This window comes from Torulaspora delbrueckii, chromosome 3 (genome assembly GCF_000243375.1).
Source record: "Torulaspora delbrueckii CBS 1146 chromosome 3, complete genome".
In the NCBI taxonomy this organism is placed as follows: Eukaryota; Fungi; Ascomycota; class Saccharomycetes; order Saccharomycetales; family Saccharomycetaceae; genus Torulaspora; species Torulaspora delbrueckii.
Window position 1 is genome coordinate 216144 of NC_016503.1, and position 23591 is coordinate 239734.

Consider the following 23591-nt stretch of genomic DNA (forward strand, 5'->3'; position numbering starts at 1 on the left):
GGCACTATTGAGCCTGCATTTCTTTTTGAGAGTCTGCAACTGCCTGTGATTATTGGCTAGCTGGATTTCCTAAATGTCTTTTCCTCTGGTGGTTGGCCTTATTTTAGGTTGTTCAGTGTGTCTCTTCTCCTTCAGGAAGCACAAGAGTTTCTATTCATTGCCTATCTGTAAAACCGAGATAAACAAGTTGTGTGAAAAACCATCCAGGATGGACCGTGAAATAGCTGATGCCAATGAAATACCAATCGCCCTGAAGGGTCATAAATATCCGGCAAAGATGCACAACTTGAACGTCAAGAAACATTTACTAAAAAGAAACCAGAAGTTATCCACTGAATCGACAGCCGTTTTCATCGTTGGAGAAGAATTAGAAGGCGTCAAATACTGTGATATCACCAAGGAATTTAGGCAAGATCGTTACTTCTACTATCTTTCTGGTGTCAACATTCCTGGTTGTTCACTACTGTACAACTTCGTTAGCGATAAGCTAACCTTATTTCTGCCAAATGTTGATTGGGACGACGTAATTTGGAGTGGCTTACCTTTGAGTATTGAGGGTGCTCTCAAGGAATTTGATGTAGATGAAGTTTATCATTCTGATAAACTTGAAGAGGTTTTTGATAAGGAACTTCGTGGCTATACTATTTTCACCACAGATCTGGACAATGTTCATAGCGAAAAACTGAGAGAGAAATTGACTCCATCGGCAGAAGAGTTCTTTTACGCCCTGGACGAATCTAGAATTATTAAGGATTGGTTTGAGATCGAGACAATTAGAAAAGCTTGCAACATATCTGATAAATGTCATTTAGCAGTCATGCAGGCACTTCCAATTGAATTAAATGAAGTTCAGATACAGGCTGAATTCTCGTATCACGCCACCCGTCAAGGTGCGCGTTCCATGGGTTACGATCCTATCTGCTGCTCGGGACCGGCATGTGGGACTTTGCACTACGTCAAAAATTCAGAGGATCTGGCTTATAAGTCTTCCATCCTGATCGATGCAGGTGCTGAGTGGAAAAACTACACAAGCGATGTGACAAGGTGCTTCCCAATTTCGGGGAGATTTACTAAGGAGCATCGTGATATTTACGAAACTGTCCGTGATATGCAGAATCAAGTCATGGAAAAAATCAAACCTGGCGCTTCATGGGAGAGCCTTCATATTCTTTCTCACAAAGTGCTTATCAAGAATTTAAGAAGACTGGGTATTTTTAAGAAAGAATTCTCAGAAGAAGAGATCTTTGAGAGAAAGGCCTCATGCGGTTTCTATCCCCACGGGCTTGGTCACCTCCTCGGATTGGACGTTCATGACGTGGGTGGGCAGCCCAATTACGAGGATGCGGACCCCTACTTCAGGTACCTCAGATTGCGTCGCCAACTTGAACAAAACATGGTGGTCACGAACGAGCCTGGCTGTTATTTCAACGTGTTTTTGATTAAAGAGTTTCTGGAGAAATTTCCAGAGAGAGCAGAAGTGGTGGATAAGCAAGTCCTCAAGAAATACATGTACATTGGTGGAGTTCGTATCGAGGACGATATCCTCGTCACAGCTAACGGATATGAGAACTTGAATAAGATCACTAGCGATCCAGATGAAATCGAGAAAATTGTTTCGAACGGTTTGTCGAGGAAGCGCTCCGAATTTCACGTCGTAGTATAATTGTCAGTAGCGAACAATAGATGGAAAGTATCGTTTTAAGCTGCTCTGGGCACTTCACTTATTGAGATGTCATCAGTAAAACTAAAAATAAAAATAAAAATAATTGCGAATTCTGTGGATCGAACACAGGACCTCCAGATTACAAATGACCGAAGTTAATTCTTCAGTCTGGCGCTCTCCCAACTGAGCTAAATCCGCTGATTTGTGATTTACTTAAGAAGTTAGCTTACCATACCCAATAAACTATCCAAATTATTGCATACTACGATTAGGATTCCCAATGCACATTTTTTGATTATTGTCAATCCACCTAAACCTGTCCTTGTCTTGGTACATAATTGTTAATTATACTAATTGATGGCTCTTTGGGTTAGCAGATTTGTATTCATGCAGACATTCGTAGACCGCTGACACCAAAATGTACAAAGAGGTGAGATAAATCTACATTTTGTTCTTCAAAAATCTATAAAGTCAAGATGAAACGGTTAATTCCCGATTAGGGCCTTAGTCGGGTACTGATGTGATATTTCATTCTTGTGCCAGTTTTATATTTGGTTGTTCAAAGCATTCTTTAGAAAATGAAATTGCCTTGAAATTGCCTTGAAGTATCTCTTCCTAATATTGGAAAAATAATAATGATGTATCTTTAGTATATAGACCAGCACAAGGACTTCTTCGGATCTAGTATGGGTCATGCATGTGAAAGGAGCTCAGGTTTTTGCTCGCTATTTTGAAGAGTGATGAAGAGATAGTGACCGATCTTGCTTAGCTATAACTCAGAAACGACAGTCTTTGCAATCACACTTTGTTAGGTCTTTAGATATTCAGCTCCAACCAAATTGCAACTGGGAAGGATATAAATTTAGCCCTTGCAAGCCTGGAACTTTCGGAAGTTTTCTTCGATTAAATAAGAATAATAAATAAGAATAATAAATAAGGATGATAAATAAGTTCCATTGCAGCCTCCTTTGTCGCGTCTACGTCCATAGTAATTGTATCTGCTCCTGCCATCGGTGATCAGACGAGATTGGAGTTGACTAATGTGGTAGAAATGAAGCTCGCTTGATCATTCATACTTTCATTGGAAAGCTCCCTTTCATCCATCACCTGTAAAGAGTCCTGAATAGTAGCAAAGTAAGGGGATGGAATTGCGTTGCTGCCCCCAGGTGAGTCCAGCGCAGGTGTTGGAGTCTTTATATGATTTCTTTCCACATAATTCAATATATTTGATGTCTCTAGTCGCGATCTTACTTGCTCATCTAGAGGAACTCTCGCCAAAAAAACTTTTACTCGACGCCTGTTGTACGATTTTACAATCTCCAGCATAATCTGTGCAGCTGAAGAATCCATGAACGTCATGCCATTAAGGTCAAAAACCAAATATTTGATGCTCTCCCTCTCTCGTGATCCTTTTGCCCCAGGATGCACAATAGCCGACCCAAACCTTTCTAACCTGGTCAACCGCTCCTTTAGGTCTTCCATATTTGTGAAAGTCAGAGGTTCGGGAATTTTTACAACAAGGCACCCCTCCAGTTCTTCGATGTTCGGGAGATCGTCAGGATGAGTCGCACTTGACAAGTACTCATCCGAGTTAATAAACTGACCTGTACTTTCGACCCTCGCAAGGATTTGGATTCTTGACTTTGCGGAGTGTTTTATAATACTTATCACAGAGTAACCACACCCAATGCACACTCCCATTTCAAGCGAGTAAAAGAAAGTTGTTAGAACCGTGACGGCAAAGACCAAAAGCTCGTCATAACCACGAGAATTAAAGTGAAAACGCAAATCAGCTGGTGCCTCTTCCAAGAGACTGATACCCACAATAGTGGTAATCACTGAAAGAATACAGACCGGAATGTAGCGAATCTGTGACAGGAAAAATTTTACTGTCAATAGAACAATTACGCCCATGCAAACTCCAGACATTACCGTTTGAGCACCTGAAAAGGAATTGATTTTAGATCTTCCGTACCCACCAAAAGCAGGTAGTGCCCCCAAAACAGAAGCGCACAAATTCATGCTTCCTAGCGCAACCAACTCGCGATTTGAAGATATAGCGAACTCGTAAGCGCTTCCCAATGATTTAGCGGCTGTTGTCGACTCAAAAAACCCCAAGATAGCCACAATGAAACCTGCATTCATCAAGTTCGGTGCCAGTTCACGGTTGGATTTGGAGATTGGATTGTAAAAGTTGACCAAACCGTCTGTATCAAAATCACCAACTATGCTTATTTCGTAGTGTTTCTTAAATTTGAACTTGTGAGACAATATTATTGTCGTTATAATCAATATCAAGATCTCAGGAACGAAAACAGGCCATCTTCTTCTTCTCATTAACTTCTTTTTGATTACCCTTGCAGTAACTAATATGATAAAACACGTCAGACTGAGAACTGCTGTTGGGATATGGTAGTTTGCAGGCGCATATTTGATGATGAATCTAATTTTCTGAAAGGGAGTATGAAAGTGACCCTTTGTCTCTAAAAGCAACTTATGTAACTTCAGCTCTGATATCAAAGAGTTCACGATCATGACAACACCCACTGAGCTTATGAAGCCTCTCAGCAAAGCCCTGCTCAGTACATTTCCCAAGAATCCAAATCGACAGATTCCAAAAACAAAGAGAAACATACCGCTAATGAAAGTGACCAAGACGGATATGCTCATTGTGCTAATCTCGTGATTATGAGCTCTCAATTTCTCCACTGCTTGACCAACGACTAACGAGATTGCACTCTCAGGACCTACGATCATTTGCGGTACTGAGCCAAATATTGCATATATGAAGGGTGTGAAAGCCAACGAATAAAGTCCACATAGAGGTTCTACATGGGCCAATGAAGTCGCATACGATAACGCCAAAGGAATTTGAAATGAGGCCAAAGTGATCCCGGCAACCAAATCACCCATGAATTTCGACCAAGTATACTCAGGTATCCACGAGAAGCAGGGAAGGTAGTATGGTAAAACATCTCTAAAGGATGGCTTACTATCTATAACGGCATGATCTAATCTCCTTGAGTTCATCTTAGACGCATTAGAAAGAACAGAGTCTACTCTTTGATGGTTCACCTGCCTGTCAAGAACTCTTCGAGTCCCATCGGCGAAAGAGTTTGGATTAATTGCTGAGTAGTTGCTGCCGGTAGAGTTTGGACGAGAGAAAGCCTCTCCTTTACTCAATAAATGACTAGAAGACATAGCTAACGGGGAGAAATTCCCACCTTAACCTTACTGAAACACTCTGCACCAATCGTAGACGATCCACCTTCCATCAGTTGTTTGTATACATTGGAGGTCTTTATATTTTGACGAGACTTTATTAATATAATAACCGGGCACGAATATCGCTTATCAGCCATATCAAATATAAGAGCATTAGAGTACTTGGCCCTCGCCTAGAGTGAATAATAGTTATAAAAGTTGTGATATCCTATCTACACATATTTGCAATTAATGCTGTAGTTGCTTCAATTTCTCAGTCAGCTCTGGTACGATTTCGTAGATATCACCTTCTAAACCGTAATCGGCTACCTTGAATATTGGAGCATCTGGATCACTGTTAATGGCAACAATCTTCTTGGAGTCTTTCATACCGGCCAGATGCTGGATGGCACCGGAGATACCGACGGCAATGTAAAGGTCTGGAGCGACAACTTTACCAGTTTGACCAATTTGCAGGGAATTATCACAGAACCCACTGTCTACAGCAGCTCTAGTGGCACCTATGCCTGCCTTAAGAGTGTCAGCAAGTGGAAGAAGTATTTTGTCGAATGTAGCTTTATCTTTCAAAGCGCGACCACCTGCAACGATGGTAGACGCAGAGGATAGATCCGGTCTTTCGCTCTCGACTAGTTTAGCATTTTCCCATTTGACATCACCACCACTGTGTTCTTCAGAACCTACATCTTCGATAGTAGCCTTGTCGGATTTACCTGCTATGATAGCATCAAAGGCAGAAGCCCTAACACTCAGAAGAGTCTTTGCTTGAGTATTTTCGACAGTCTCAATCGCATTACCAGCATAAATTGGTCTGACAAAAGTTTTTGGATCCAAGATCTTGGTAATGTCACACACTGGTTGATAATCTAGCAATGCACCTACACGAGGTAAGAGGTTCTTACCAACTGCAGAACTGGCAACCACGAAATGGGAGTAGTCTTCACCCTCCAATAAGTTAACTATCAGTGGTGTAACCTTCTCAGGCAAGTAGTGGTCATATGCTGCGTCCCCAGAGACAAGCACTTTGTTCAGCTTTGAGCATTGGATTGAGGACTTCAACGTATTGGCAGCAGCGGACGCCTGAGACCCTAGTAAAATAGCTGTTATGTCATTACCCAATTGTTGAGCAGCGTTCAATGCACTCAATGAGGATGGTACGATAGCACCTTCTTTCGTGGTCTCGATAAAGGCCAATGTCGACGCCAATCTACTGGAACGAATCCAGGGCTTCATATTCTGTAAATTCTTACCGGCAAATCTAATCATTTTCGAAACTGACACGACTTGGAAGGTACTGGAGCCAATGGAGGGAGCTGATCGACTGATCTGAAGCGTTGAATCGTACTTCCTTCTTAGACAGGAGATCAATAGAAAAAAATTGGGCTTCCAATGCTAAAAATCGAGAATTACAGGTGCAAACATATAACTCAATAGTGATAGAAAAGTGAGCCCGGTGATGGTAAATATAAATGATCTTGCTGATGAGGCGATTCAGTTACTCAATGATACTAGCCATGCCAATTACCGAATAGCCGTTATGATAGTGGGTCCACCTGGGTCAGGAAAATCTACTGTGGCCAATAAGCTATGTAGGGAACTCAATGGCAGATTCCAACAGTATCTTCAGGAAACCAAGCTTTCAGGACATTCATTGAATGACTCCAATGAGGACATTGATTTAATTTCGAATATCAGTGATATTTCTCCAGAATTGATCGGGAAGCTACAGAGAGATGATGGGATCTTTGTAGAGTCAGTTGAAGACGTCAACTTTAAACCTATCAAAAGAGTGAGAAGCGATGGCAAGGTGGAGATTTTGGGTCGTGGTGGTCAATCGAACGCCTTTACGATATCTAAACAGCCCCTATCGAGGCGGGATAATATCTCAATTGCGCAGACAATACCGATGGATGGATTTCATCTCTCCAGAAGATGCCTAGACTATTTTGAAGATCCCAAGAAAGCCCATCTAAGAAGAGGATCTCCACCCACGTTCGACAGTAACAACTTCTTACAATTGTGCAAAGTCCTCGCGAAGACTTGCACAATCAAACCACCTGCTTGCGAATCTTCAGGCTGTTTCGATTTCATCTCGAAGACCTTTCTCTCGAATATGCCAACTATTACTATACCAGGATTTGATCATAAAATGAAGGATCCAACGCCCAATCAGTATTCGATCGATGGCTATACTAGGATCCTAATTTTTGAAGGATTATATCTGCTATATGATAATGAAAACTGGCGCAGTATACATAAAACGTTACTGGATACTGGTGCCCTACTGGTTTGGAACTTGTATATTGAGGAAGGGGTGATTGAAGAAAGAGTAGCCAAGAGACACCTAGAAGCGGGTCTCGTTGCCACTTTGGAAGATGGAATGCAGAAGTTCCAGCTCAACGATTTGGTCAATGCTCGCCTCATCAAAGAACATTTGATCAAAGATAAAAGGATCGTTAATATAAGGAATGATTGAACTTTGAACGGAAAAAACAATTTAAAATAACACAAACAAAATGAATCTTGGCATATTTACATGGCCATACTTTTGGCACTTCTTCTTTTCAACATCGAACTGGAGATCATCTTCAGCTGAAATCTACATTTTTCTTGGTCGATGGATCTTTGAGTCTCACTGGGGTCGTCTGTTCGTAGCACTCCTGGCATCGGAGTTCTTGGTAAATCTCTATGCCTTAAATGGAATGCCTTCTGTACCGGACTCTGAATGTTCACCCGACTCGATTCTCTTTGATGAGTGCCGTTGCCATGCAGTAAAATAGGTCTTGGCCTATCACTATCGCCTGGAGTCACTATGTGCACCACAGGACTGAGTTCTTCGTCATCTTCACTTTCTTCACCTTCTTCACTATCTTGTGCATCCTCATCCTCATCCTCATCCTCATCATCTTCTTCATCCTCATCTTCTTCATCCTCATCATCATCCTCATCTTCTTCTTCTTCATCCTCTTCTTCATCCTCATCATCATCCTCATCTTCTTCTTCTTCATCCTCTTCTTCACGACTTTGTTCGCATGGCATGGGGGTTCTTACTATACCGCCGCTTTGTCTCCTGACGGGACCAGCCCTACTGGATTCATCGCTGCCTTTCAAATTGAAGTAGTCCTTCTTTGCAATGCACTCATCATTGTGAACTGCACACCTTATACCATGCCATAGAAAGCGATTAATTGACGCTTCCTCTATCTGATCAGCTCGAGGAGAAATCTCTTTCTTGTACATCTTTAGAACATGTCTCTTCTGTTGAATATCTACTACCTCAAAAATATCCAGGTGGTCATGATTATAAAGAGTTTCGATTACCGTGTATCCGTTTATATGGGACCCAACTGAAACCACCATCTTTTACCAAAAAATGTCAACTGACCTCCTGCAAACTCAAAACTGCACTCACACTCGAAAATCGGACGTACTTTGTATTTAACACTGAAGCTGACAAGTTACTCCCATCAAACAACTCATATATATACACTGACCAAGACCAGGAGAAACCGTCAGATGACTTTTAAAGTTTCCCCCAATAGATAAAATAAAAACCGTAATTATTTATGTAACGCAGGACACGAGATCTCTGTAAGTCAAGCACTCACTCAATCTAAGTGCATCGACGATCACGGTATTCGGCATTCTTGCAGAGCCAATCGTCGAGAGTTAGTTTGTGAGAGGCACAGTTTTCGTTTTTCCAAAAGTAGAGATCGTGAGGATCGAAGTCAACAAGCACGTGAAGTTAGTTAGAACTGCGACTCCGTGTAACTATCACCAGATGTGCTCGAGGTGTGGGAGGAAGATCCATCCAGCACTTTTGACAACGAGTCAATGTATTCGACTCCAGACCATTTTTGGTGCGTTAGGATGTCACAGTTTTCTGCCTTCTCGATTCTTTGGACTTGTTCGACGTAAGCTCTCATGCCGTCTTTTTGGAATCTACGAGCTAGTTGCCAGAAGGAGAGGGCATCGACGTGCAGACCAGCTAGGGAAACTAGTTGCAAAATGAATCCGTGCTTGGCCAAGTCCCAGATGAAACTCTGCAAAGCTTCCGCAGTGTAACCATGGGAGCTCCAGTTGAAACTTGGTGATAAGTTGTAGACTAATCTTGCCTCTGGGTATACGTTGTGAATTGTAGAAGCAAACGAGCCGGCTTGTTTCAAATCGGGAGTCTTTGTCTCGAGCCAAAGCATGTCTGCATAACGGGCAAAAGCCAGTGATCTACCGATGGCAGCCTCCATGCAGCCTTGGAACATGTAGTGACCCTCTTTGGTGCGTGGTTTGTCCCAGTCGAAAAAGATCTGCTGCTTTGGAGCGGCTAGAGCGGCGAGTTTTCTCATTTCTGCCAGGCTCAAATATACCCTATTCAATTTACTCATCTTGTTAGCTTTCTTTTCAAGATAGGTATCATATTGATCCCGGTTCACTTGCTGTTCAACCGCCTCATCGAAGGTCATGATCTTATTCTGTTCGTACCATTCTGTTTCTGCTTCTGCAATTGCCGTGCTCTCTGTGGCACCGCTTTCTAGCTGTGTCAGTATTTCACTCCATGCAACCGCCTGCGGATTAATGACGCCCTTGATGTACTGGTGATCTCTAGGGTCACTACTACTGCTTAGCAATTTGGCATTGCAAGAGTCCGTTCTGGCGATCAAGAGGTTCTCTGTGCCCATCAAATCCCACTGGAACCTTGTTGCAACTAGTCTGGAGACATGCGTCGATGTGGGAACAATGACTGCACCGCTTAGATGACCACATCTCTTGCCTCCCACCAGTTGGTCCTCCAAGTGGATACCAGCGGCACCTTTCTCAGCAAACAACTTGGCCACTTTCATTACTGTCGTGGTACCGCCATGGCCCATATCTGCATCAGCGATTATTGGCTTCAAATAGTTTGTCTCTTCGATTTCTTTCTTGTGGGGACCCAATTTTTCTAGCATTAGCTTCCTATCATGCATTTGCTGGGCTTTGAAGATCCTTTCAACTTGATTTGGGACAGTATCGTAGGGGTAGTCGCCAAAATCTGGTGAAACTTCATTAGTTGACCCCACCAACGTAGAAGAGCACGCCCATCCGGATATGTAAGCGACGTGAATGTCCTTGCACCTGGCTAACTGACTCATTTGCACGGGGTCGATGACACCGAGAGTGTGCAATGGTTCCCTCTTGTGGAATTTTTCATCCAGCAACTGAAAAAGACGCTGAGCTTGATACGATGATGGGTATCTCGTCACTTCTAGTGGGAGACTACCACGGTGCTTTACCACGTCCTCGGCACTATAAGGTCTATGAATATGACGGAACCGTGGAGTTGCCCACCATTCATTAACTTTCTTCACTTCTTCCTTGAAAACGTTCTGCAAATCATGGGAGTAATGTCTCTTATTAAAGCATCTCGAGAAGTTCCAACCGTACATTATTTGTTAGTGGGTTGCTTCATTTGCATGTTTATGATCTTTCGACTTCGAGCTACTTTATTCTTTAAATACTCCATATGCTATGATCGGCATCTATTAGCAACCGCTTCTAGGTGTACAGACTCATTGTAATGTCGGAGAAGGGATGCTTCTGCTGACCTTCAAACTCCGAGAGGTCATGGCTTCCCCACACGATTACCACGCGCTTGTTATTCGGCTCGTCGCACCAAATTTCAAACGTCAACAAGCATTTAGATGACCATGATGAAGAAGCCCAATCAATCCGCGCGCCAAAGGGCTATCAGATTCAAGCATAGACTACTATATCGTCACCATTCATGAGCTCGAATGGCTTGAATCCTCTATCACTCTCTTCATGATCATGATAGCCTTTGATATCAATCAAATCTTTAGAGGCCAAATTGAGTAAAGACAAGAAGGCGCTTGCAGCGATCTTCTTATCAGTCACAGATACGTTCTGAGAATCAGTTCCTGTGCCAGAGAGGGATAAACTGCTTGGAACCACATCTTCAAAGAGCATTTTCTTTTGGAAAGGAGGATTTGACCTTGTCGTTTTACCAACATACGAAGATCTCTCTTTGACGTAATCATAGAACTTTCTTGTATGTGAGTCAAGAACCATTGACCCCAAGGAATGCCGCTCCACCTGGTAGCTCAAATGATCTGAGCCGGAATCACTTGAGTCGCTGACAATTGTGCTAGTATCTCCTCCTTTTCTCCTGCGGCTCTTGACCTGCCTGAGTTCGTCAACTACATCGAGGCCCTGCGCGAAGCTTGCACCTCTCGAGTCACTCCCCGTAACATTGTCGCGCGTATCAGTTCTACCAAAGCTAGATGGCGGTAAATCTAAGTTGATCTGCAAAAGATCGCTTCGATTGGTAGACTCATCTTCATCCAATTCTTCGTTTATCTGCTCCAAATTCAGCAATAAATTGTTATCAGGTTCTAGTGATCCATCTCTGGTCAACACAGCTCTTCTACCTTGTTCTTCACTAGAAATACTACTAGATGATCTTTCTGATTGCAACGATCTTGCCCTCTTACGACCTCTCTCGATGGATCTATAATCGCTTATGGGTTCTTTCGAAGTCAGAAAACTCAAATCCGACTTTCCGGGATTAGCAAACGCTAAATTCCAACATCTTTGAACGAAATTTGCTTCCTCATCTAGCCTCATTATGGTTTGCCAGCTGCTATTAATTGTCGTAGAGTTTTTTCTCTTCTTTCTACGTTTGCTGTCCATTATTTCGAAATAATGATCATGGTTACTTCTCAAAATATCCGTGGATAAGCCAGTTCTCTCGTCAATTTGGATCAGTTGGTAGGAGTTAGCACTACTACCTGATACTTTCAACTTTTTCAGTGGTGGCATTCCCTCTTTAGTATTGGCTTCCTCATCCTCAAGAGAGGCATCGTCGTCTTCTATGCCCAGATCGATACCAGTCTCATCGGCTGGAACTTGAGCATCCTCATTACCTTCGAAATTCAAATTAAATTCCTGCTTATTATAATCAATCTGGAAATCGTTATCACCTCTTTGAGACGAAGTCTTGGAATGGTATGAAGTACCTTGTTGACTTATCACGTCATCGATATCAAAATTGAAATCAACATCAATTGGAATATCTTCGAGAGTTAATGGACGGTTAATTCTGTCACTTGAGTTGGTTAGATTTTTCGCGTCATCAAAATTGTTTGAATTAGTCAACTCATTCATGAAATCCTGTCTTCTTATAGTCAAAGCTTCCGTTGTAGCCTGTTGCTTTCCAGGCTCAAAAACATTTGCAAAATTATTTATCTGATTGATATCAAATAGTGGATCGTCATTAAGTAGACCGTTAGCCGCGCTGGCGTCATTAACGTCGAAGATAGTCGCAACATGATGAGACTTATCATTCTTCTTTCTCTGGAAGGGAGCCACATAAAACTTCTTCTGTAACTGAGTTAAAAGAGATGTCACATCACTTAACACATACTCGGCTTTCCTGTGGTAACAGACAGTGACACCATATAACAGATTCGAGACGTACCTCAGCGGCAATTCCAACTCATTATTTTGAATGACTTTACAGGTCTTAGGAATTGAAACATTGACGATATCCTTCTTTTTCAACACTGAAGAGAAAGAGCTATTAGAGTCACTCCCATTGCCGCCAAGACGCGACGATCCAAGGGTTGACAACAGCCAAACGGTTGTAACCCCCTTGTATAGAGGGTTTGTAGCAGCTTCATTATTATTGGAGTAATGAGCTAATGTAACAATGTTAGACATCTTATTGAAAGCTTTTCTGAGTGGCTAAGTATGGAGTTTGAACGCGATGTAGTTTACGTGTCGCATCAATGTCTTATATACCCAAAAGTAGCCGCCGAAGGTCCCTTGCATTACCCGAACTATCCACTCCTCAGGCATAAATAAGAACCCGCCATAATAAAAGATAACGTAGTCATAAAAAGAGCAGATATGAGTAACGCAATGTCAGGTAACGATAGAACCCATGGGCAACAGCAACAGCCGCTCTATATGAGCCCGCAAACGGAAAATCTAAGCCAGATGTATGTGCTGGTGGACAGACTGGTAAGACAATTGCAAGCAAATAGGAAAGAGAAGGAACAAGTGTTGCGGAAAGTCGACGTATTATCCAAACAATTGAACAAGCAATCACCAGCAGAGGAGGGAAAGAATGATGCAGTGTTATTCGACCGGTTCCTGAGTCAAAGAGTGGCTCTTTCGCAAAAGGATATCAATGAAACGGCAAACGATTCTGATACTGTGAAAATACTTCAAAGACAGAACGAACAACTGCGTAAAGTGCTAGGTGCTAAGACAAATCTCAACAAAGAAACAATGGACGTGCTACGAGTGCACGAGGACGCATTGGAGCAAGTAGTCGCTCTGCTAAGGGACGATGTTGCGAACTCCCACCAATCATTCGTCAACAGGGTTCGAAGCAAGCTAAATGACGAGCTTATCCCACTCGAAGACAAAGAATTTTCGCTTTATTTGGACAACATCAACGACGTAGAACAACTCATCCAAGTCTCCGAGATATATAGATCCGTGCTAAGGTTGAGTGACAGTGCAGACAACACACATCTGCGAAATTCACCTAATTGACAGCATTGAACGGTTTATAAGATTTAAGGTAAACAAAATAGAGTTGACTGGAACGCTCTAAGAGATCCTTTTAAAAGCATCAATATTTCATCAAATAACTAAGCGCAAGTGGTTTAGTGGTAAAATCCAACGTTGCCATCGTTGGGCCCCCGGTTCGATTCCGGGCTTGCGCATTCTTTTTTGCTTAAAACCAATTTGACCGCCCCAACAAAGAAACGGCCCATGACCCACAGGCCGGCCCCCTGCGGTTGCTAGTTGTTGGCTCCGTAACAGCCGGAATCATAAGTTTATTATTCAAGTGGTGGGAGCCCTGAAAGACTTATCAAGCATTAACATACACATAAATACTCGCTACTGATACAGCTACTTTCCTTTCATTCCTTTTCTCCCCCAGAAAATACATTAATCTTTTAGATTTTTTTTCTTGCCACTTGCTTGTAACTTGCTAATGAGCTACGTTGCCTAATTTATTGCAATCTGTGAGGTTTAATTAGGTTTCAAGAAGCCAAAAACTCGTCCACGTTTACAGTTAGGTACCCCGTATAACTATCCATTCCCTCTGTGAATCATCTCATTCTCAGTCTAATTTTTTTTTTTTAATTTTTTTTCTATACTGTCCCGGCCCTTTTCGTTAATTCATAAGCATAATTGACTTAACTTTAGCTCCTGGACCACATTAAGGATTGTCGGACTGAATCTTAAAGCTTTTTTAGAAAGGTTCAATCATCCGTTCAAGTGCCCATGGTTCTCATAAACAATGTCAAATATGCCTGTGAAAGGTGTATCCGAGGTCATCGGGTAACGACTTGCAACCATACGGACCAGCCTTTGATGATGATTAAGCCGAAGGGTAGACCTTCAACTACTTGTGATCATTGTAAAGAATTGAGGAAGAATAAGAATGCTAATCCGTCGGGAGTTTGTACGTGTGGAAGATTAGAGAAGAAGCGACTGGCTCAGAAAGTGAAGGAAGAGGCAAGAGCGAAAGCGAAAGAAGAGAGGAAAAATCAGGAATGTAGGTGTGATCAGAATGAACCATGTAAATGCCATTCGACTAGACGAAGATCCCGTAAGATATCGATCAATGATACGCACCACTTCAATCATTCTCAAGCAGGGTCTGGGCACGTGACGTCACCGATCTCTGTAGAGACTTACAATGACAACTATCTCGACTCGGATGGCGGCGGGAAGATCTCTAAGGAGTATCATCACATTCCCTCACTGGCGTCTATCTCGTCGTTGCATTCGACGCACTCTTTGGATCAAAAGTTCAATTTCCCTCAGAGCCCTACTCTCGGTAACTTTGGTGGGAGTGGTACTAATGGTCAATTTGATAATAGTTCGATATGTTCTTCGGCGAGGTCGGATTCGCGTGCCAATTTATCCGATATGGTGGGGTCGTCTTTTGAACCTACAAAGAGGGCGCCTGGCTNNAGAAGCAGGGTCGGTGAAGTGACTGTTCCTCTGGAAGAATATATACCATCCGATATCAATGGGATTGGAAGGATTAACGATGTAAATGCGTTTGACGATTGGTCACCGGAAACGTCGGCTACTAATATGAACCCCAGTGTATCTGCAACTTATGCGCAGTCTAGTTCAAATTCTATCAATCACAATCTCCATGCACAGGATCAAAACCGTTCGGATAGCAATAATAGTAATAGAAATAACGGTCTTCTGGATATGTTTCTGGATTCGTCAACAATTCCCGCTTTCCACGATAAGAGCAATACTTTACCATCAGGTATGGCCAAGAGATACAGTTTCCACTCACCACAAGACGCCTATAATCACCACAAGGAAAACAACAGTTTCAAATCCAATAATACCACTAATAATATCACTAATAATAAAAATTGGGAGAGTACTGAGGGCAGTGTGGATAATGAAAGCGTAAAAAGTGTCGAAGTTCTTTCACTAACGCCAAGTTTTATGGATATTCCAGAGAGAAGACCACAACATCATCAATTGACCCATAGATACTCCCAGGATTCACAGCTATCACAACAAAGATCTTCAAGTGTCAGTCGAAATCACAGGTATGGCGGCTCCCATGTGTCGCAACCAGCTTACAATATGAGATCACCTCCAATGACAGTAAATCCTTCAAATGTGTCAAATATTGATGACAATGTAAGTTTAAACTCATTACAGTCACCTAGCAGTTCTGTCGTGGAACATGGGCTTATGACTAACTCGACGGATCCATCTCTAATGAAGAATTTACCCGATACAATAAGGCATCCCAGAACAATGAATTTACCGGAGAGATCAGCATCGACGTCACACTTCCAGCCATCGTTCCAGTGGTCTCAACCACCACTTCCTCGTCAAGGTTCCCAAACTCTATCAACCACGACTGACACGAATTCCGAGTTTGATCACCTTATGGCGTTTGATAGTTCCATCAATAGATCTGATAGCGCGCAATTGTCAACGAAGAACGATACAGATAAACCTGCGTACCAGGATGGTCCTGCGCCATTCGGTAATGGGTTGGCCAGAAGAACACTACAGGACACATCTCCCGCTAGTAGTAATCAAACGTCGTCTCCTCCTAGTCAATTATTAACTGAGAGAGGTTTTGCCGATCTAGACAACTTTATGTCTATACTGTAGCACTAAGTGCGTATTTACTCACAACACCATCGGGAGCTACATGCGCACACATTTTCATGACCTATAATAGAACTAATATGACTTTATACATAAACTTATATAACGAGACCAATCACCTCTTACACATCAATCTAATGTGACTTTTTTCAAGTCCTTCGTCACTTGCTCGACATTGGCCCTTTTCTCTCTTATGGAGTTTGGATTTTCGTCGTTTAAGTAGATTGATAGTCTTTCGTCACTAACCTCAAGTATACTCTTGTCATCGCTTGTTTGTAAGGATGCTAATCGTATAATATATTCCAGCAATGCAATAGAAGAAGAGATTGGGGAATCTTCAACAACATGATCGGTTCTCTTTTCCTCCTTCTCCTCTTCTTCTTTTTCTTCCTCCTCTTCCTCTTCCTCTTCCTCTTCCTCTTCCTCTTCCTCTTCCCCTTCCTCTTCCTCCTCTTCCTCCTCTTCCTCTTCTTCCTCCTCTTCCTCTTCTTCCTCATCTTGTTCCTGGTTCTGACCCAATGCGTACCACACTATGTCCTCGGTCGAAGTCCCTGGATGCTTGCCTGCAATATTCTTATCAACTTTCAATACTAAAACTGGGTTGTCTTGTTCAGGAAGCTTCAAGAGGTTCCCAGACACGCTAAAATAGAGTTTGACTATCTGATTGAGGTTCAATGTCATTGTCTGGCATTTTTCGTCTTCGTTATGATACCTCCCATCGTCAAAATCTTGTTCAATTTGTAACTCGTAGCTGTACGCATCTGTATCAGAAGGTGTTCTCATCACCTTAACAAATGCTTTCTTCATATCCTCTTTCCAGTCGACACGAGTCTTTGATTTGCTATTTTCTTGATCCATATGATAAAACACAGAGTACAGAGTTACTTGGAAATCGGGACCCACTTGCCCCATTTGGTTTGTGTTACTCCTATTGATGTGATTAGATGCTTGAAGTAATAAACCAGGGGAAACTTGTTGAGGCAGTGATGAGTTCAGATTGGCACCCGAGGTAGTCAAAGAGAGGTTGATGAAGGGAGTAACCTCATCAATCCGTTGCAAAAGATCGATAATATATCTTTCAACGGATTCAATGGCCTGCTTTTGAGATTTAGCACTTCTTGACCTCTCCACCTTCTCAATCAGCTCTCTGGTATGTTCATCAAACGCATCAAGTTCATTCTTTAGATCCCGCGTCAGTCTTAATGTACTCTCTAGGTTTGTGTTACCTCGAGCTGCAACCAACTTGATTAGATCGATAGCAGAAGACACAATCTCGATCCTATTTTCCAGCTTAGCTTTTAACCGTTCGATTCTTCTTGCATCACTCTTTGGAATTTGAATGACAAAGTTGGTGATTGTTCTTAGTGCATAGGTGGATGCTATTGAGATCCCAGATTTGATGGCGAATGTGACAGCTTGGGAACCGGCCTTGGCTAACAGTTCATCCATTGATGACTTTTTTTTTTTTAAGGGAACCTTGAGTTCTGATCTTGAAGATCATTTTTTTTAAGATGACTATTAAAAATTACACGATAATGCGAATGACAAAATGACTTAATGTGAGATGTACTGGAAGGCGTAACTAATATCAGGGTGATTGTATTCATTTCGGAGAAGGTGATCGTTAGTCTTTTGCAACGCATCATGATTCAAATGATTCCATGTTGTTGCGTCACCATATAGCATAGCGGAACTCTTAATGAATTGTTTGCCCGATTTAGCGTCGCATCTCTTACAATGATAGGTTTCATGGGTATCACAGATGGTATTTCCATTATATTTGAATAACATCCTCAAGTTGTCCGTAGTGAAGAGTCTCTCTACATCTTCCTGAGCGTCCACAACACAGGAACTCAAACTCATCTTCATGGATTGCCGCTGGTAGATTTTTTCTTCTATTGTCCCCGTGGAGATAAATCTGTAAATGAAACAATCCTTCTTCTGCCCATCTCTCCAAACACGAGCCAAAGCCTGTTGATCTGCTGCTGGGTTCCAATCAGGATCCATCAGTATCAAACGGTTTGCACCGATCAGATTGATACCACAACCACCAGCTTTTGAACTCAGTAAAAAGATAAACTCTTGTCCCTCAGGATCGTTGAACCGATCGACTAATTTTTGTCTCTTATTTATGTTCATTGTACCATCGAGTCTCAATGATGCATAGTGCTTGTGGCGACAAAGTCTTTCGATCAGATCCAAAGTTTGAGTATAGTTTGAGATCAAAACGATCTTATCATCGGATTGACTCCTGATTGTCTTTAAGAATCGTTCTAGAATAGCAAATTTACCCGAGAATTCCGTTTGAACATTTCTTCTAAAATTTGTGTTAGAACTTGATGGAATCTCATAGTCATCCGGTATGTTGAGCCCATCCAAATTATCGAGGTCTTCCTCGAAATTTAGTAAATCTGGGTGGTTACAAAGTTTTTTCAATTGACCAATTGCCTTTAGCGGTTGTGAACCTGCTTCGTTTCCTTTGACCATCTTGGTTATTTCTCTTGACTTGACCGATCTCTCATATAGATCCTTTTGAAATGGTCTTAAATTCACGAATATAACGTGCTCATATTTACAGGGCAAATATTTTGCTAGGATGTCATTTGCTCTTCTGATGATAAACTTTGAGACCACATATGATAATTTTTGTAATTGTTCTTGACCTTTTTTAATTTGGTCATCAGTAGCATCAGCATCACGACTCAACAGAATTGGATTTTCAAAATTTTTTCTAAAATCTGATCTAGTTCCTAGAAGACCAGGATTGGAGAAGTTCAATAATGCAAAATACTCGGACAAATCGTTTTGAATTGGTGTACCAGATAAAATCACTCTTCTTGGACAATCAATACTATCGAGTGAGGTGAATGTGAGGGAGTCAGCATTTTTCAGTCTGTGACCTTCATCTGCTAACATAAGACCAACCCTCGTATTCTTCAGTTGTTCAACGTTTCGCCTCAAAGTTTCATATGAAATGATAAGCACTGGTTTCACGATGTTTCTACCTTGTGCCTGCGCCCACACTCTTATAGATTCCGATACACTTGTTGTTTTCTTACCATCGATGGCCAAGGGCGTTAGCACGTTAGGACCTAGCCATTTGACCAGTTCATTTGCCCAATTATTGACCAATGATGAAGGGCACACGATGATACATTTATCAATTAATTTTTTACCTTGCGGACCTTGTCTGAGTAAAGTCCACATCAATGCGATACATTGCAAAGTCTTACCGAGCCCCATCGCGTCAGCCATGATACAACCATACGCACCTCTATTTATCACAACTTCTTTACCAACTTCTGTACCAACTTCTGCAGAACCATTCTTCACAGTCTCTTGATCCAGAAAATCTTTCATGACAAGTCCAGTAACACAACGATAAAGGAACCTTACACCTTCCACCTGATGCGGTCTTAAAATCTTGGCCAATTTCGGATCGATGACTACTGGTATATTAGCATATTTTTTCTTGACTTGCGTATCTTCATCTTCGCCCAGCAACTCTTTCAAAGTCTTATTCTTAAGCCCATTGGACAAGTATTTCGGTTGTTTACGAGGTATTTCTTTATTATCTTTTTCCTCTGGACCAACGCTCTGTGACCTCGTATCCACAGGAACATCAGTGGTATCTTGTATAATCATCGAGCCATCTATGGTAGGGTCATAAAGAACGATGGCAAATTCGTCAGTTGGGTCATGTAAAGGCCTAGGTTCCAACGCGATCTTCTTCTTGGTCCCCAACGTAAGCGGTAAACTATGTCTTTGAACATACCCTTTTATCGGTACAGTAAAAGACCTCCTCAACACAGTTTCAATGCTGCTGAGTCTCGTCGGATCTTCTGCCAATCTTCTACTACTCAAAGCATCTTTCCTTACGTGATGACCCTGCGACATGGGCGGCAATTCATTCTCTGTGTCTAGCCCCGCGTAGGAAACGGTCTGCGACCGTTTCCTCAGCGATCTTCCCCCGCCATCCAAATACTCCTGATTAGTTGATCTCGACTGTAAAGGTTGTTTCTTCCCCTTGAATGGAACCTTGAACGGCCGTGTCAGCGTGACCAACGACCCCTGTATGTTCAAAGGTCTGGGTACCAACCTAGGACTTTGACCAGCCCCAATCCCATTGGGAGGTCTATCCGGTAACCTTCGTTTCGCTACCATCACGCCGTATTACTTACTGGGTGGCAAATTCTTAACTCTTGTTTATTATGTTTACTCAAGTAGCGATCAATAAGATAATAACGATGCCACAAAGACGCGCGACGCGTAAACTGCGCCCATCCCATCTCACGAACTACGTCTCTCTCGCTCAGCTCTCCTCGTTCGCGTCCAACTCCATCCAACTCGGCTCGCTCGCTGCTCCGTTGCCCAACAAACTTTCTTTCTTTCTTTCTTTCTTCCCTTCCCCTACTTCCACCGGAGTTCCCACCAATGGTCCGGAAGAACCATTCGAGACAAGCAGCCAGCCGGAAAAATGCTCTCGAGCAAATACACCCGTTCGGAATTTCCCCGAACGCGGAAGAACGACCATTTTGTCCATCTCTAGATCTCGAGAGTTTATCCGCGCCCCGCGAGCGCTCCTAATCGCGTCATCAAATCGGGCAGTTTCTTTTTTCCCCTCTCTCTCTTACACTCTCTTTTCGTAGGCTTCCACTCCTCCCAGCCCCCGTCGGATCAACTTGCTGGGTTCTGTGGAAAATCCGAAAGTCTGGAATGGAAAGGCAGTTTTTCCGCTCAGCAGGATTCTAGGAAACGTGCGGCCGTTCGTCGCGAAGTGTTCTCTTTCGACGGAGATTGAATGTTTGTCGATGCAAGGACAAGACACACCAGAGATGTCGTCGTCGTTAAAAGAATGCCTACATGTTTGAAGCGAACATTAATATATATGGGATACATATAACAACGTCTTCGACGTTGCAACTTTTTTTTTCACTATTACATTACATAGTCGAACTGCTATATGTCTTCAAGTATTACTGTTGTGAATAGGAACCGGACTCTTCCCCCGCTGTTGCTTCCGGATCTTAGATCGGTCCACGAAAGGCACCCATACGTCGGACCTCAAATGTTGAGTGGTTTGAAACGGACCAATGGTAGCGATCTCGAAAGTCTTGCCAGTGTGGCTACAAAACGTTTGAAACTGTCTTCGCATTTGGTCACACCTCCTCCTACTGCACCTGTCAGTGCTGCGATTTCGCCTTCGCCTAGCTATGTCACTTTCGAGGAGACAACTACCACCAATAATAATAATAATAATAGTAATAATAATACTGCACAGCGTAAAGGGACATCCCCGCCGCCCGAGGGAAAAACTACTGCAAAGAGACAAAGGATCGGTCCTAGCTGTGATGAGTGTCGGCTTAAAAAGATTAAATGTGATGCATCGATCGAGATCTTGTTACAAGACGATGCCTTGATTGAACAAGTGTCTGAGCAACTGCATCATGTTTTCACGCCTGAGGAAGTAAGGGCACAAAGTGAAACGATCTTGAAAAATGTTTCGCTTCCTGAGTTGGACGAGTCAACGGTGTTGATCAAACACATCGATAAGATCGTTTTGTTTAGACCTTGTACTTCATGCCGTAAACGCAGGGCTACCAACACGCAGCCAACTTGTTGTCTCTTTTCCAAAGGTTTCACGAGAGCGGATATTAACGTTTTCTCGAGGATCGCTAGCAGGATCAAGGGTAAGAAAATGGCTGAAATGGATGTCCATGATTATAGGGCAGCCGGTTTTTAATAGGGAAACTTTATTATATATAACCTATTTAACGATTTCATGAACTATAGAGAAGCAGTCTTGCCACTACGCACATGATGGCGTTAAAACCGATTATGGGGAATTTCACTAGTTGGTCGCTTGAGTCCTCGGTGTTCATCTTTCTGTAGAGAAACTGAGAGCTTTTCGCGAAGGCCAATGCCACTAGCACCCATTTTACAATGGACAGGACGTAGATTGGCATGGCGGAATGAAGCGTCTGAATTAGATCTATTATTAACCCAACTGGTATCCATACCAATGTGGAGTAACCGAAGGCTGATATCAGTTCAGCGATATTGTCTTTTCGGTGTAGATACATCTTAGCGATGATTGCTGGTATGAAAAAACTGTACGTTAAGTATAACCAGAACGAGTGGATTAATCTATTACCTCCAAAAGTGTCTGTGGTGTCCCGTACACCGGCAAGAATCCCACCGAGGATCACGGCAAACAGTTTCGATCCGACGAAGTTTGCAGCTACTATTGTAGCAAAGATCCAGACGGGACCGTATAAGTCCGGTTTCGTGTCGAGGTCACCGCGGTTCTCCTGATCGGTTTCCTGTGTGAGCTTGAATTTGAGGGAGTCGTAGAGGTTGGTTTTCAATTCTTGATCGTTCAATTGGAAATATTGTGAGAGATAGTTCAAAAGTCCAGGTGGGAGTGTTTCGCGACTTGGCTGTGAAGCTGTTGGTGTAGGCTCGTTTATAGCTTCGTCGTAGCCAGGTGGCAAAGTTGCAGTGTCAGTCGTGCCTTCATAACCTGGTGGCTTACCTTTCTTACTCATATCATCGCTCACAACATCGTCGAAGGGATTGGGTTCCGTTGTGAAATCGTCTGCTCCTTCAAGTCCATCATCGAACTCGAGAAATGAATCTCGCCTGTTTCCACCGTTGTCAGTCATACAATTCGGCTCGTTATCTTGAAGTACAACTAGGGTTAAAGGTTAAGATTTCGAGGCTTGACTTATATGAAGAGTTTAACTAAAATGAAAAAAATAAAAAGAATGCGCAAGCCCGGAATCGAACCGGGGGCCCAACGATGGCAACGTTGGATTTTACCACTAAACCACTTGCGCTTAGTTATTTGATGATGTGTTTAGATTATTTTAGGCAATTGCTCGTTCCCAGTTGTCAGCAGACACTTCTTCATATGCTTAAGCTTCATACGCCCTTGCACAGCTTTCTTTGCATTTACGGGCTCCTGTAAGTGCAATACCTTCAGTTGTTATGAATTGTGCTGTATCGAAAGTTTGCCTATTTAACCTCGCGCCATTTAGTTCTGATATTGACTCTCAGAATTCATTTGCCGCCAACCGTGAAAAAGCGACGAGTATACGCTTATCATTAGATAAATAGTGCAGATTTCTTGACTATGTATTTTGGTTTATCCCTTTTTTACTCAGTCTTGATTCTTGAGCCCACGGTGGTTTCAGCAAATAATTTCACTCTGTCACTATGCTTTACCGCAGAAGGTTTCTGAGTCTCATGTTATTTTGTTAACTCCTCTAAGTATTTCTGTCAGCCAACAACTTGTTCAGGCATTTTCGGACTTCTTTCACTTTGTCGTCTGATATTCAAGCCGACTTTAAATTCTCAATATACTTTGTTTCTACTTTCATTTAATGATCGGACTAACCAGAGATTTTAGCTTCTTCAGACCAAAAAAGCTCTATATCTCAAGATGACACACGACAGTGCATTGACACATCGTTTTGGAGATTCTCAATGCTTATATGCCTCGCAATTGACTGTAGGAATTATATTA

At 42.4% G+C, this 23591-nt stretch overlaps 13 protein-coding genes and 3 non-coding genes across 16 annotated transcripts; 6 read left to right on the forward strand and 10 right to left on the reverse strand.

Moving 5' to 3' along the window:
* Positions 1 to 73: 73 nt before the first annotated feature.
* TDEL0C01270 (putative Xaa-Pro dipeptidase) lies at positions 74 to 1663 on the forward strand (the record flags this gene model as incomplete). Its single annotated transcript, XM_003680179.1, has 1 exon — positions 74 to 1663. One exon carries the CDS (start codon positions 74 to 76, stop codon positions 1661 to 1663), a length of 1590 nt encoding a protein of 529 aa, XP_003680227.1.
* Positions 1664 to 1767: 104 nt separating this feature from the next.
* Positions 1768 to 1861, reverse strand: TDEL0Ctrna2F. The gene is given in 2 exon segments: positions 1768 to 1804; positions 1824 to 1861. It is a non-coding gene; the product is annotated as a tRNA-Phe (tRNA).
* Positions 1862 to 2680: 819 nt separating this feature from the next.
* Positions 2681 to 4864, reverse strand: TDEL0C01280 (uncharacterized protein; the record flags this gene model as incomplete). The annotated part of the gene is made up of 1 exon (XM_003680180.1): positions 2681 to 4864. The coding sequence occupies one exon, from the start codon at positions 4862 to 4864 to the stop codon at positions 2681 to 2683; it is 2184 nt and encodes a 727-aa protein (XP_003680228.1).
* Positions 4865 to 5116: 252 nt separating this feature from the next.
* Positions 5117 to 6151, reverse strand: AIM45 (Aim45p; the record flags this gene model as incomplete). Its single annotated transcript, XM_003680181.1, has 1 exon — positions 5117 to 6151. The coding sequence occupies one exon, from the start codon at positions 6149 to 6151 to the stop codon at positions 5117 to 5119; it is 1035 nt and encodes a 344-aa protein (XP_003680229.1).
* Positions 6152 to 6341: 190 nt separating this feature from the next.
* On the forward strand, positions 6342 to 7361 carry YFH7 (Yfh7p; the record flags this gene model as incomplete). The annotated part of the gene is made up of 1 exon (XM_003680182.1): positions 6342 to 7361. One exon carries the CDS (start codon positions 6342 to 6344, stop codon positions 7359 to 7361), a length of 1020 nt encoding a protein of 339 aa, XP_003680230.1.
* Positions 7362 to 7417: 56 nt separating this feature from the next.
* TDEL0C01310 (uncharacterized protein) lies at positions 7418 to 8245 on the reverse strand (the record flags this gene model as incomplete). Its single annotated transcript, XM_003680183.1, has 1 exon — positions 7418 to 8245. The coding sequence occupies one exon, from the start codon at positions 8243 to 8245 to the stop codon at positions 7418 to 7420; it is 828 nt and encodes a 275-aa protein (XP_003680231.1).
* A 389-nt stretch (positions 8246 to 8634) lies between these two features.
* ICL2 (methylisocitrate lyase ICL2) lies at positions 8635 to 10305 on the reverse strand (the record flags this gene model as incomplete). The annotated part of the gene is made up of 1 exon (XM_003680184.1): positions 8635 to 10305. One exon carries the CDS (start codon positions 10303 to 10305, stop codon positions 8635 to 8637), a length of 1671 nt encoding a protein of 556 aa, XP_003680232.1.
* A 307-nt stretch (positions 10306 to 10612) lies between these two features.
* Positions 10613 to 12598, reverse strand: REC8 (Rec8p; the record flags this gene model as incomplete). Its single annotated transcript, XM_003680185.1, has 1 exon — positions 10613 to 12598. The coding sequence occupies one exon, from the start codon at positions 12596 to 12598 to the stop codon at positions 10613 to 10615; it is 1986 nt and encodes a 661-aa protein (XP_003680233.1).
* Positions 12599 to 12787: 189 nt separating this feature from the next.
* On the forward strand, positions 12788 to 13441 carry FAR7 (Far7p; the record flags this gene model as incomplete). Its single annotated transcript, XM_003680186.1, has 1 exon — positions 12788 to 13441. One exon carries the CDS (start codon positions 12788 to 12790, stop codon positions 13439 to 13441), a length of 654 nt encoding a protein of 217 aa, XP_003680234.1.
* Positions 13442 to 13543: 102 nt separating this feature from the next.
* On the forward strand, positions 13544 to 13614 carry TDEL0Ctrna6G. The gene has a single exon. It is a non-coding gene; the product is annotated as a tRNA-Gly (tRNA).
* A 568-nt stretch (positions 13615 to 14182) lies between these two features.
* TDEL0C01350 (copper fist DNA-binding domain-containing protein) lies at positions 14183 to 16066 on the forward strand (the record flags this gene model as incomplete). The annotated part of the gene is made up of 1 exon (XM_003680187.1): positions 14183 to 16066. One exon carries the CDS (start codon positions 14183 to 14185, stop codon positions 16064 to 16066), a length of 1884 nt encoding a protein of 627 aa, XP_003680235.1.
* Positions 16067 to 16192: 126 nt separating this feature from the next.
* On the reverse strand, positions 16193 to 17512 carry YRB30 (Yrb30p; the record flags this gene model as incomplete). The annotated part of the gene is made up of 1 exon (XM_003680188.1): positions 16193 to 17512. The coding sequence occupies one exon, from the start codon at positions 17510 to 17512 to the stop codon at positions 16193 to 16195; it is 1320 nt and encodes a 439-aa protein (XP_003680236.1).
* Positions 17513 to 17617: 105 nt separating this feature from the next.
* RAD54 (DNA-dependent ATPase RAD54) lies at positions 17618 to 20227 on the reverse strand (the record flags this gene model as incomplete). Its single annotated transcript, XM_003680189.1, has 1 exon — positions 17618 to 20227. The coding sequence occupies one exon, from the start codon at positions 20225 to 20227 to the stop codon at positions 17618 to 17620; it is 2610 nt and encodes an 869-aa protein (XP_003680237.1).
* A 799-nt stretch (positions 20228 to 21026) lies between these two features.
* Positions 21027 to 21806, forward strand: TDEL0C01380 (Zn(II)2Cys6 transcription factor domain-containing protein; the record flags this gene model as incomplete). The annotated part of the gene is made up of 1 exon (XM_003680190.1): positions 21027 to 21806. One exon carries the CDS (start codon positions 21027 to 21029, stop codon positions 21804 to 21806), a length of 780 nt encoding a protein of 259 aa, XP_003680238.1.
* A 37-nt stretch (positions 21807 to 21843) lies between these two features.
* YIP5 (Yip5p) lies at positions 21844 to 22728 on the reverse strand (the record flags this gene model as incomplete). Its single annotated transcript, XM_003680191.1, has 1 exon — positions 21844 to 22728. One exon carries the CDS (start codon positions 22726 to 22728, stop codon positions 21844 to 21846), a length of 885 nt encoding a protein of 294 aa, XP_003680239.1.
* A 103-nt stretch (positions 22729 to 22831) lies between these two features.
* TDEL0Ctrna7G lies at positions 22832 to 22902 on the reverse strand. Its single transcript has one exon. It is a non-coding gene; the product is annotated as a tRNA-Gly (tRNA).
* Positions 22903 to 23591: the final 689 nt, after the last annotated feature.